General features: G+C 33.0%; 2 protein-coding genes across 7 annotated transcripts; one reads left to right on the forward strand and one right to left on the reverse strand.

Moving 5' to 3' along the window:
* Window positions 1-1,662: 1,662 nt before the first annotated feature.
* Window positions 1,663-5,465, reverse strand: Elp6 (Elongator complex protein 6). Of its 5 annotated transcripts, none has more exons than XM_069502641.1 (2): window positions 5,396-5,465; window positions 1,663-2,640 (listed from the first exon to the last, which is right to left on the reverse strand). In XM_069502641.1, exon 2 carries the CDS (start codon window positions 2,637-2,639, stop codon window positions 1,893-1,895), a length of 747 nt encoding a protein of 248 aa, XP_069358742.1. In that variant the 5' UTR covers window position 2,640; window positions 5,396-5,465; the 3' UTR covers window positions 1,663-1,892. The 5 variants fall into 5 exon arrangements, with proteins under 5 accessions (XP_069358742.1, XP_069358739.1, XP_069358741.1 ...); XM_069502638.1 differs by lacking the exon at window positions 5,396-5,465 and adding an exon at window positions 3,087-3,229; XM_069502640.1 differs by lacking the exon at window positions 5,396-5,465 and adding an exon at window positions 3,103-3,126.
* Dic1 (Dicarboxylate carrier 1) lies at window positions 2,956-10,257 on the forward strand. 2 transcript variants are annotated; one of them, XM_069502636.1, is made up of 6 exons: window positions 2,956-3,094; window positions 3,772-4,001; window positions 4,627-4,739; window positions 5,086-5,225; window positions 6,386-6,593; window positions 6,773-10,257. In XM_069502636.1, exons 2-6 carry the CDS (start codon window positions 3,830-3,832, stop codon window positions 7,019-7,021), a joined length of 882 nt encoding a protein of 293 aa, XP_069358737.1. In that variant the 5' UTR covers window positions 2,956-3,094; window positions 3,772-3,829; the 3' UTR covers window positions 7,022-10,257. The 2 variants fall into 2 exon arrangements, with proteins under 2 accessions (XP_069358737.1, XP_034830371.1); XM_034974480.2 differs by lacking the exon at window positions 2,956-3,094 and having other exon boundaries at window positions 3,599-4,001.
* Window positions 10,258-12,689: the final 2,432 nt, after the last annotated feature.

A 12,689-nucleotide genomic window follows, 5' to 3' on the forward strand; every position in this document is an offset into this window, starting at 1 on the left:
CATCCGCTAAGAAAGGATTTTTGAAAATTCAAACTCTAAGGGGGTGAAATAGGGGTTTGAAATTTGTGTAGTCCACGCGGACGAAGTCGCGAGCATAAGCTAGTATTTCATACAATAATTTGCGATAACTATAGTTATCGCAAAACTATAGTTTATTGCGATAACTATAGTTATCGCAAAAAACCGTGAAACAAAAACCCAAAAAATGTTCGTTCATTTTGGTCACAACTTACAAACTTTACCTAGGTACTTTATGAATTGTTGTTTTCAGTATTTGTTGTTTCAATAATAGGCTAAGCTACGTACGTACGTACGTACTAAGGTACGTATTATGTACCGTCACAAATTCCTAACTAGTTTAGTTTTTGAGATAACGGCGTCGGTCACAAAATTAATCTAAACCTAATAACTTCGATGGCCCCCCATTCCTTTATTTTTCAAGATAAAAAACATTCGTGTTTCGAACTCTTCTCAATGGGCTCTAGACAATGATGCCCCACATGCTAGGGTAAGAATTTTTTTCAGGCTCCTTTTTCATGTATGGAAGCCCCCTGAAAAATAATTTAACTAATTGAATTTCTAATTGAATATTTGGTTTTGGGTCAACGTTCTACACCAAACACCAAAATTTCGTTTGTAACTCATTCCGTTTAGGGCGTTTAGGTACGTAGTAGAGACGCGTGATACGCGGACAGACAGACATACATTTGAGAGACAGGTAGAGTGAAATTAGTAGGGTTCTGTTTTTCCCTTCGGGTACCTACGGAACCTTGGAAATATAAATATTTATATTTTATTCTAATTTATTCATAGCTTTTAGTAGAGTGGCTCTATTTTATTGATATGAAATTGATAAGAGAATTAATAATCTCTATTCATGGATGTATACTAAAGCTTTAGTGTACATCCGTGTCTCTATTAGGGAGAGAGCCAGCACGTGCCAGATATTCCTTATTTTATTAAAGCTGAAAGTTTCTCTGCATATTGTCCTCCACACTGGGAGGAACGTTTATTTGGATTATGTTTTGATCATGGTGGCTTTGGGAGATAACAGGTAATAAAGGTGTAAAAAATCTTACGTCAAAGTATACGTCTAATTTTTTTATACTTTCTTCAGAGTAGTATCACGTCATGCATTGCCAGACACTTACTTGTCGTGGGAACATTTCTGTCTAGCAGATGGTTGCAACCATATTAAGTGTCTGGCAATACATGACGTGATTTCTACTACTATTCATCATGATCAACCCATCACTGGCTCACTACAGAGCACAGGTCTCCTCTCAGAGTGAGAAGGGTTTTGGCCATAGTCTTACCACGCTGGCCAAGTGCGGATTGGCAGACTTCACACACCTTTGAGAACATTACGGAGAACTCTCAGGTATGCAGGTTTCCTCACGATATTTTCCTTCACCGTTACCATAAGTACTACTATTCAGAAAATAAAAAAATTAGACTATACTTTGATGTAAGATTTTTAACACCTTTATTACCTGTTATCTCCAAAAACCACCATGATCCAAACAAACATTCCCAGTGTTGGGGACAATACACAGAAAAACTTTCAGCTTTTATAAAAAAAAGGAAGGTCTGGCACGCGCTGGCTCTTAGGCCATATTGTTATTTAATGATCATGGTTGATAAGAGAAATTAAAAATCTGCTTAATTACATACTTAAATTTATTGTAAAAATATTTTCATGCTAAACTATAATTTACAAGAACAGTGATGTGTCCTATCATCTATAAATGAAGCCAGTAGTAGATTGCCCTCCTGTCTTTGTCTAATGCCTTGATAATATGGTTCCAGAAACTCTCCCACTCTTTTAATTTCAGCTTCAAGATTTATTATAAGAACTTTACTAAGTAAAATATTATATAATCCAAGATATTTTAAACAGTACCTGGAGCAAGCAACTTTACTCCTCTATCAAACAATTTAAAAAGGTATTGAGACATCTTAGCTTCTAGTGTATGCAAATGGTTCCTTTGATATTTCTGATACAGGTATTTGAAAGTTAAGTGACCTGAAACATCAGCACTCAAACCTGAGGAGAGGCTTTCTACCTCCACTACAATTTGTGCTTTGTGACAGAGGAGATTAGCAAACACATTTGTTACATCATCCTCCATAGCAACATAACAGTGAAACATTGCAAAGGAATTATTGTATGGTCTTGTAAGATCAATAATTTCTTTGCATATTCTATTCACTTGTCTCAAATCAAACTGGAGATCAAATAGATGAGAAACCCCATCAAAAATAACATTAACAGAACCATATTTTTCAGACATGTTAGTAATCTTTTTTTTAACATTACACAAAAAACGCTGTGGTGAATTATTACGATTTTCTAAAACACTATTAAGTAGTTCATTGCCTGCATCATAAAAATGAATTAGACCCACTTCTATTGATTTCTGTAAGTTATAGTTCATCTTGAGACCAACATTATGATAGTGCAAAAGGGAGTTGTGGGTGGATATAACAAGTACAGCATTTTTATTTTTGATGCAGTTTCCAAGAACACAACTTGTTACAAAAGAGCTATCACATCCATGTATTTCTTTAAGTACAATTATTTTGCTGTACTCAGCTTCTTTATCCAATTCAAAACTTGATAATATATCTGTCCCCATTCTGAAATAAAATTTACATTTTTATATAAATCGTTTTGAAGCATGTAGTGCAATATACATGTATGGTATAATGTAACTATTTTTAAAATCTATTCTTCTTCTAATTCTTACGCTCATCCATTCATTCATAAATATAAAATGGCAGTTTATTACTACAAAAAGCGATAAGGCTTACAAGACTGCAGAGGTGAATGGTGATTTTAGTTCGTGAAAGTCCGAGCGACACTAAGCTCGTGGCCTGCGCCGCGCCGCTCGTATTAAGTGTTTTTCAGGTTGGTTATGTAACGAAGCACCGAGGCTCTAATATAAATTAACACAAAACAGGAAAGATCGTTCTTAAATTGTCATTAATAGATATGGGTTATTGTGGCTGTGACAATTTCAACATTATAGCGTTAGCAGTCATTCATATTGTGAAGATTTAAAGGCGTATAAGAGCTAAATTACCTAAACGTGTAAGTACCCTATGAAAAATCTATTAATACATATTCAAATTATTGTTTTTAGAGATAATTTATCTGATCAAAAAAAAAATTATCAGACACAACATAACCTAAAAATTACAAATTGACATTGACATTTTTTCCTTGTTACTCTATGATTTTTCTACTGTCTATGAATGACACAATAATTTTAATTTTTTGGAATATTTTTATGGTGCTCTAGATGCTTGCAAACAACAAACAGCAAGTTTGGCGGCAGCCCCGAATAAAGGTCAAATCAAACCCGGATTTGTTTGGTTGAACGGGGGTTATTTTTCATGTAAAACTTAGTTATACTGTAGGTATTCGTCCAAACACTGTATAAAAATAAAAGTGCCGATGCCACAAGCGTCTGGTGTATAACCATATTTCGTGAGTATAATATATTTTGTCTGAGTATATTCCCTTTCAAGCTCAACCATAGAGTAGTCTCAACTGTCAATGTCACGTGATGCGGTGACCGCGAAATCACCAAAATTTTTAAAACAGAAACAGAAAATATGATGAGTTCATATTTCATAACATGTATAATATATATTGGCGTAACATAGTGCTAATGATTAGTATAATGCATTATAAATAACTTCCACTAATGTGGAAATGTTACATAACAACCATCATTTTAACTTCAATGACTTATTCCGGTTTAGATCCCAGAATTAGATGCAACTATTGCAGAAGGTTGAGGAAGTTTGAATAAAATCCAATATGGAAAAAGGAAAAGAAGTAAGAGTATCATCATGGTATTTTGGAGGTTTGGCATCTGCTGGTGCCGCCTGTGTTACTCATCCTTTAGATTTACTAAAGGTTCAAATGCAAACTCAAAAAGGGAAAAATATATCAATGCTCCAGCTGACAGGAATAGTTCTTAAAAATCAAGGTAACATCATTCATTAAGCTAAAAACATTCATTTTAATTAAATGTATTATGTACTTATTCTTAACTAGCTTATGCCCGTGACAAATTTCAAACTCCCATTTTACCCCCTTAGGGGTTGGATTTTCAAAAATCCTGTTTTGTTGGATGTCTACTTCATAATAGCTTTCTGCATGCCAGGAGCCCAATCTTCCCAGTAGTTTGAGCTGTGTTTTGATACATCAGTCACCTCTTCCTTTTATAATATGCTTGATGATACCTGCGACTTCATCTGCATTGATTTAGTTTTTTAAAATTCCATGGGAACTCTTTGACTTTCCGGGATAAAAAGTAGCCTATGTCCTTACCAGGTATGCAAGCTATCTCTGTGGCCAAATTTCATCAAAATCAATTGAACAGATGGACCGTGAAAGGCTAGCAGACAGACAGACACATTTTTTATAATATTAGTATGGATTTAAGTAAGTAGATTCACCAATTTTTAATTAACCACACTTTTTTTACATTAGAGCTACATAATAAATGATCTTTATTTTGCAGCAGGAGAATAAATCACATGTCACACAATTTGTGTTTTACCACCATAATATGATAACTGAACTAATATACAAAACTAAATCTGTTTCAGGGATTATGGGGCTGTATAATGGTATTTCAGCTTCTCTTTTGCGTCAGCTAACATATTCAACAGCTAGATTTGGAATTTATGAAGTTTCTAAACAACATTTTTCACCAAAAGATGTAAGTTTCATTTGGATAAATGTCAAATAATAACTATTATGTAACACGTAATTTAACTCCTCATGTACCATTTTAACTTTTTGTGTTAAATTTCATTTCAAAAGTACAATTTTAGTCCTTATTTTAAAGGTGAACCATACTTTTGACATGACAGTTGACCCATAAAGTTAAAATAGCGCGTAAGGAGTCATTGTGTACGGACTATACCTGCAATTAAAAAAACCATATGAACTTATATCATTTAACTCTAAACTTGGTAAATTCTGTTCATTTAACAAATACAAGGAAAATATGGATATTATTTATAAGTATGTTTAAAATAATTACAATCAATATAATATTTCAGGGTAGCGGTTTGCCATTTTATATGTCAGCTTTCTTAGCTGGCTTAGGCGGTTTTGCCGGCGGATTTGTTGGAAACCCTGCTGACTTAGTGAATGTACGCATGCAAAATGATGTCAAGCTTCCACCAGAGCAAAGAAGAAAGTATGTATATTATATTAATCATTATCAACCCATCGCCGGTGGATGGTTTGCCAATCCGTATATATTAATGTTTCTAGATAATGCCCACAGCTTTGCTGATTTTAAAAATAGCTAATATCTGGATGCTAGTGAACTCTGTAACAAATTTTGTCAAAATTGGTTAAACAGACCTTTAAAATCCTATGGGAACTCTGATTTTCTAGGATAAAACATAGCCTGCGTTCATGCCTGGGATGCCAGCTATCTCTGTAACAAATGTTAAAATTGGTTAAATAGATGGGCAGCACAAAAGGTATTACATACATAGAAACACTTTCATATTTATTATATTGGTATGCAGTAATTATATCACTGCTTATTACACAATAATATATGATACTTTAATAAAATTTGCAATATCAGCTTTTATTGTTTTACTAGGTTTACTAATTGTTTTGCATGCCTAATATTTAAGGCGAAACATTTCTACTGGACAATTTTATGTAATAACATCTCGTTGTAAAATGTTTCCGCAAATAAAGAATCTTTGAATCTTTGAATCAAAACTACATAATATTATAAAACTTTTTATTGGTTTGTTTGTTGATTGGGGATTATTTTTTTCATACATTATGCAAAAACTTGTACAAGTAATTATTTACTTTGTAGTGGTTTTGGAAGTCCGTATTTTTTATTTTATTTTATTTCAAGATTTTTAGAGTAAGTAATCATTGTGGCTAATTCGGTTGTACACAATCTCTAAACTAAACTAAAATGGCACGTCTAAATCTATTGCTATCCCTTTCATAATGTTGCTTGCGGAAAAGGATAGCACTGGATTTAGACCTGTTAATTTAGTTTAGTTTAGATATTGTGTACAAGAGAATCGGCCCCATTGCTTGGTACCTAAAATATCAATTCACCACCAAAACTTTCCAAATCCATACGGCTTTACGCATACAAAAACGTACGTCGATCCGTTGCTCCGTTGTTTCGTCCTTGATTGTTAGACTAACCAACAAACAAGCAAACAGTTTCACATTTATAACAATAAAGGTAGTGATTTTTCCAGTTTAATAATGCATACGGCTAGTTTACATATTGCTGATCATAATTAATTCAGGTTGACTTGAATTTTGAAATTTTATGTTAATCTTCTAATACTAAGCTCTGTTTTTTAGTTACAAGAATGCTATACATGGTCTCTATCGAGTGGCAACTCAAGAAGGCATTCTACGCCTGTGGGCAGGGGCTTCAATGACCTGCAGCCGTGCAACTCTGATGACTATTGGGCAGTTGTCCTTTTATGATCTAATCAAAAGCATACTACTATCATCACCATACTTTGGAGATAATGTTGTGACACATATAACTTCAAGTTGTTTAGCTGTAAGTACACTCGCAATGTTATATTAGACTAGGTGATGCTCGCGGCTTCGCGAGGGATTTAGATTTTTTTAATATCCTCAGATTAACATCCGGTGTCGTATATTGAATGAATAAAACAAAAATTGTACAGTGCAAACTAATAAGTATATATCTAATATTTTAACTATTGTATTTTTCAGGGTGCTATTGCAACTACACTGACTCAACCTGTAGATGTATTAAAGACTCGTGCAATGAACGCCAAACCAGGTGAGGTGAAGAGCATTTTACTCCTAATTAAAAACACTGCCAGGGAAGGACCTCTAGCATTCTTCAAGGGATACATTCCAGCTTTTGTTAGACTCGCTCCACACACTGTTCTTACGTTTGTGTTCCTAGAACAATTGAGAATTAACTTTGGAACTATACAGAATATATCAGTAATATAGAATATTATTTTTTATACTAGTCTTACTGACTGCACAATTTGAACTAACAGCCAAATACTGAAAAATCTCCGATTGTTAAGAGGAATGTAAATATAAAATGATTGTTTTTTAATGATTGCAGTATGTTTCACTTGCTGATTCTCGCGACTTCGTCTGCGTGGAATTAGGTTTTTTAAAAATCCCGTGGGAACTCTTTTATTTTCCGGAATAAAAAGTAGCCTATGTCACTCTGCAGGTCTTTATCTATGCCCATGCAAAAAATCACGTCAATCCGTTGCACCGTTGCGACGTGATTGAAGGACAAACCAACAAACCAATAAACGAATAAACCAACAAACCAACAAACAAACACACTTTCGCATTTATAATAAGGGTACTGATTTTAGACTGCATCATCAATGTGTCAAACAGCGTCAGGTGTGATTGCAATCATAAGCTGGTCTATATACAGGGTTACAGGAAAAGAGGACACGATCCCGTTAAGGGGTTATAGTACAAGACATTAGCTATCAAACGACCCCTAAAGTGCGTATGCGAAAGTGTATCGTTTTCGAGTTATTAATTTTTTTATTTTTTTATTGGTAAAGGGGTGTTTGCCACTTTAAAAATTAATAAAAAAAGGAACAATGTATTTTATCAGGTTTTTTTTTATTTCTTGCTAGTACATATCCCTGTTAATAATAAACAGTTATAAAACAAGAAAAATCCTCAAGCATTTTAAAATGACAGCCCAAAAACTGTACAAGTTTTCGATTTTTAAATTTAATTCTTTGAATAGCTTGCAAATTTTCTGTAAAAATTACTACGGCACTTATCCTGCGGATTATTTTAAAAACATCTACGTTTCGTTAGCTATCCATTGGTACAAAAAAATTACAAAAAAAATCATAAAATCAAGAAAAAATTACACAACAAAGAGACCAGGTAGAAAATTCTAGCAAATGCTATTGCCAAGGAATTAAATCCTTCGTCCAAGATTAAATCAGAATCAATGTAAAAACGAGTTTAATGCAAAATCGTTGAAGATTATCTTTCAAAAAAGTCTAAAGGTAATATAAATAAATATCCGGGATTTGAAATCCTTGCCCATATTCAAAAATCGTCTTAAAGAACTATACTTATCGATGCCATAATAGTTAATTTATTCGATCATAGGTATAATATGTATGTCTATTATAATAATATATGTAGGTATGTAGTTATATATATATATATATATATATATTTCTATTATGGATTTTGTATATATATTAATATTTATAATAGTTATGTATATGTATGATAGTTATGTATGTATTACTGAAATAGTTAATTATATTATATAATATTATACTACTTCATTTTTCTGTATTGCGTGTAAGTACTATCCAACACATCTAGTTTCTCCTTTCACCAAAGGTTGCCTGGAAGAGATTGCTGTGAGCAATAAGGCCGCCTTTGCATACAATAATTTTGTTAGTTTAGTTGTTCATGTTCGTTCGTCCGTCCGTCCGTCTGTCCGGCCGTCCGTTTGTCTGTCAGTGGACTTTATCTCGTGAACCCTAATAGGTAGAGACTTGAAATTTTTACAGAATGTGTATTTTTATTGCCGCTATAACAACAAATACTAAAAATTACAAAATGGCCGCCGTAAAAATTTAAAAAAATTAAAAAGTGTTATTTCTTGTACGATGGTACGGAACCCTTCGTGTGCGAGCACGACTCGCACTTGACTGATTTTATATTACCTTTTGACCTCTTTGAAAAATAATCTTCAACGATTTTGCATTAAACTCGTTTTTACATTGATTCTGATTTAATTCTTTGGCAATAGCATTTGTTAGATATTTCTACCTGGTCTCTTTGTTGTGTAATTTTTTCTTGATTTTATGGTTTTTTTTGTAATTTTTTTGTACCAATGGATAGCTAACGAAACGTAAATGTTTTTAAAATAATCCGCAGGATGAGTGCCATAGTATTTTTTACAGAAAATTTGCAAGCTATTCAAAGAATTAAATTTAAAAATCGAAAACTTGTATGTATGTATGTATATACTTTATTGCACCACAGAAACACAAATGACAGGTTACAAAAAGAAATCTTAATAAGTAGGTACAAAAAGTCGGTCTTATCGCTAAATAGCGATCTCTTCCAGACAACCTTAACGCTAGGGAAAAAACGAACAAATGGACAATGGGAGGTGGTGTAAAATAAACCTAAATACCAATAGCTAAATAAACTAAACCATATAATAAGAATATAAAATACATATTGTTAATACACTAATACATACAAATAAAGTATAATAGACATACATAAGACTACATAGATATATATACACATATAGATTTAAATAATAAACTATGCCGTTACTGATGATAGCAAAGAGATAGGTAATGATCTTTGACGTCAATTTTAAATTTGTTAAGGGATTCAGCACGATGGATTTGCGAGGGAAGCTCGTTCCATAAACAGATAGCAGTGACCGTGAAGGAATTCTTAAAGTATTTTGTCCGATGTGTAGGTGGCGCTAGAATGAGTTTTCCCGCTGATCGTAAAACTCTATCTGGTCTGTCATGGCCTAGAAATTTGAAATTTTCTTTTAAATAACTTGGAGTCATTGGATTGAACAATACACAGTACAGAAGAGAAACAATGTGCAGATTCCGGCGAAAGCGAATGGGTAACCATTTGAGCTTTGAACGAAATTCGGAGACATGGTCATATTTGCGCAAGCCAAATATAAACCTAATAGCAAGGTTTTGAATTCGCTCAAGTTTATTAAGTTGGTCCTCGGTTAAATCAATGTAGCTTGCGTCTGCATAATCGAGAATAGAGAGCAGTAAAGATTGAGCTAACATAATCTTAGTAGGAATGGGAAGCAAAGAACGTAGGCGCCTGAGAGAACCCAGTACACCCACTTGTACAGTTTTTGGGCTGTCATTTTAAAATGCTTGAGGATTTTTCTTGTTTTATAACTGCAGGGCGATTGTCTAAAACCTGCATCAATCATTATTACAATCTCAATTGTTCTGATTGGCTGAATTTGTGCGATTCTTGTTGCAACAATGCATTGTGGCCAATAGTGAGCGAGCATTAACCAATCAGAGATTATTGCGATCGTGACATTGTAGCTGTCAAACAACCGCGGTAGAGCCACAGTTTATTATTAACAAGGATATGTACTAGCAAGAAATAAAAAAAAATCTGATAAAAGACATTGTTCCATTTTTTATTAATTTTTAAAGTGGCAAACACCCCTTTACCAAGAAAAAAATAAAAAAATGAATAACTCGAAAACGATACACTTTCGCATAAGCACTTTAGGGGTCATTTGATAGCTAATGTCCTGTACTATAACACCTTAAAGGGATCGTGTCCTATTTTCCTGTAACTTGGCCTGTTTTATATGTAAAACAGGCCAAGTTCTTTTAGGGTTCCGTACATAATTATGATCATTTTTTGGGTGTATGAAATATTTTATTTCTGAGCTAGACATCGCAACAAATCGTGAAAGAAAACCTCAAAAATGTTCGCTTGTTTTGGTCACAGCTTACAAACTACTTTATGAATTGTTGTTTTCAGTATTTGATCTTTAAATACAGTATATGGTACATAATATAACGAAATTTAATATATCTAACTATAGTACGCGGCAGGTCGACATAGCAATCGGGGTATGAGGCGGGGGGACGCCCTGCATTCCCGCACGTCACCCGCGCTATCCTGCACCGCGTTAACGTGGCGGCTGTGAAGGTGTGCGGGGCATCCCCACTCCGATTGCCATCTCCACCTGTTGCGTTTATAGTTTAGTTTTAGAGACCTTGTCACTAAAAATGGTCTAAAACTGACAACATTGACGGCCCCAATTTCTTTATTTTTAAGATAAAAAAGAATTTAAAAAAATATGTTCGTAATCTACTCAATGAGCTGTAGAAAATGGCACCCCACATGGTAGGGTAAGAAAGTTTTTTCTGGCTCCCTTTTCATGTATAGGCCTCTGAAAAATAACTTATTTGAATTTCTAATTCAATATCCTGTTTCGGGTTAACGTTCTACCAAAATTTCAGGTTTTTAACTCATTTTGTCTATGAGCTAGAGACCTGGGACACGTGGACAGTGACATTAATAGGGCTTAGTTTTTACTCCTTGGGTATGGAACCCTAAAAAAATCAAAATGCCAAAAACTACATGTCAACCAAACTGTACAATCCAAATCCTCTTAACTTTTAAAATGCTTTCAGTATCCAGAGTTTGTGTTAGTTTGCACTATGGGATTGGTGTGAGTTTTTTTTAGGTTTTTTGACTTGTTTATAGGTAATATCTTGTTAAATGGTTATACTGTAGAACTTGAAATATAATTTCAAGTAAGTAATGCGATAAAATATTTCTGGTCTAATTTTAAAAATTTCAGGTATTGCTTCTCGTTAAATTCCATGTTAGGCTGTTGTTTAGTAATATGAAAGTATATGTTTAAATAGTCCTGTGCTACACCTACAATTTGACTTTATGTATTTATTTTTGAATTTTTTAATGGAATAATAGTACCTAAGTACTTTATGCTGTCATATAATGACACAATAATAGTTATATAGGTAGTATTTAAACTTGTAGGTAAAGTAATATAAACTCGTCTCTAGTTACAGTGAGAGTAATAGCAACATTTAAGAAAAAAATGGTATTGTTAACTATTTTTGAAATGGTTTGATAGTATAAATAAGTATATTTTATTATTTAGCCAAACTGAAAGAATTTTTTGATAAATCGTTTACCTGTTTTAATTAATAAGTTAAGATAGTTCTTTTGTCTATTTAGAAGTAGAACAAAGTTTAGTACAAAAACAGTTTCGACATAGTATAGGTCTAAGAGTATATAGTTATATTATAGGTATATTATAGTTTTGTTATAGACACATGGCCAGCCAAAATAATTCTCTTAACTTGCCGATCCATTAAAAAACTAAGATTTTGCTATTATTATAAATACAATATTTATGATGCATTTTGAATTTTTACTGCACAAAATATCACTCAAAATAAGAATATCCTTATTAACAAAAGTTTTGAAAAGTTTACTAATAAAAAAAGTGTATTTATCCAATATTACATGACTACAAATCTTCCATAATATAAACTCAAAATATTATTTTTATAAGAAACAGCAACTAAGTACATATTTGACAAAACTAACAAAATATCTAGTGTATGTGAGGCCGTGCAGTGTACTTGTACCTAAACACATTGTAATAAAATGTGTAAATACGTTGATATGACACTATACTTTAAACATTTGCATTTTTAATGACGTATGCTGATAAAACTAGACTAAGAGAGATAAGAAGAAATACTTCTTAAATAATGTTTAACTCACGACCTGTACATTCACGACACTTGCCTTGTGCCAAAGTAACAGATCTTCTATTTTTTTGTCGATTTCTGCGCGTTGGTTATATTTTATTTAGGATAGATAAGTGTCTGTCCATGAAAATGAAAAAAAAAGACATGATTTGGATCTGAGTAAAGGCGGTTTCTCTTACATGTAAAATGATTTGGATCTTTTTAATACACATTTTTTGGTATCAGTTTCAGGCAAGTTGATTAGCGAAGCTTAGAAGATAGAGCCTATCATTGCCTATAGAACTATAACTACAGCTATAACGCCAATTTTTGTTAATACTTGTGGTTTAACG

The sequence above is a fragment of the Maniola hyperantus genome, chromosome 13 (genome assembly GCF_902806685.2).
Source record: "Maniola hyperantus chromosome 13, iAphHyp1.2, whole genome shotgun sequence".
Classification (NCBI taxonomy): Eukaryota; Metazoa; Arthropoda; class Insecta; order Lepidoptera; family Nymphalidae; genus Maniola; species Maniola hyperantus.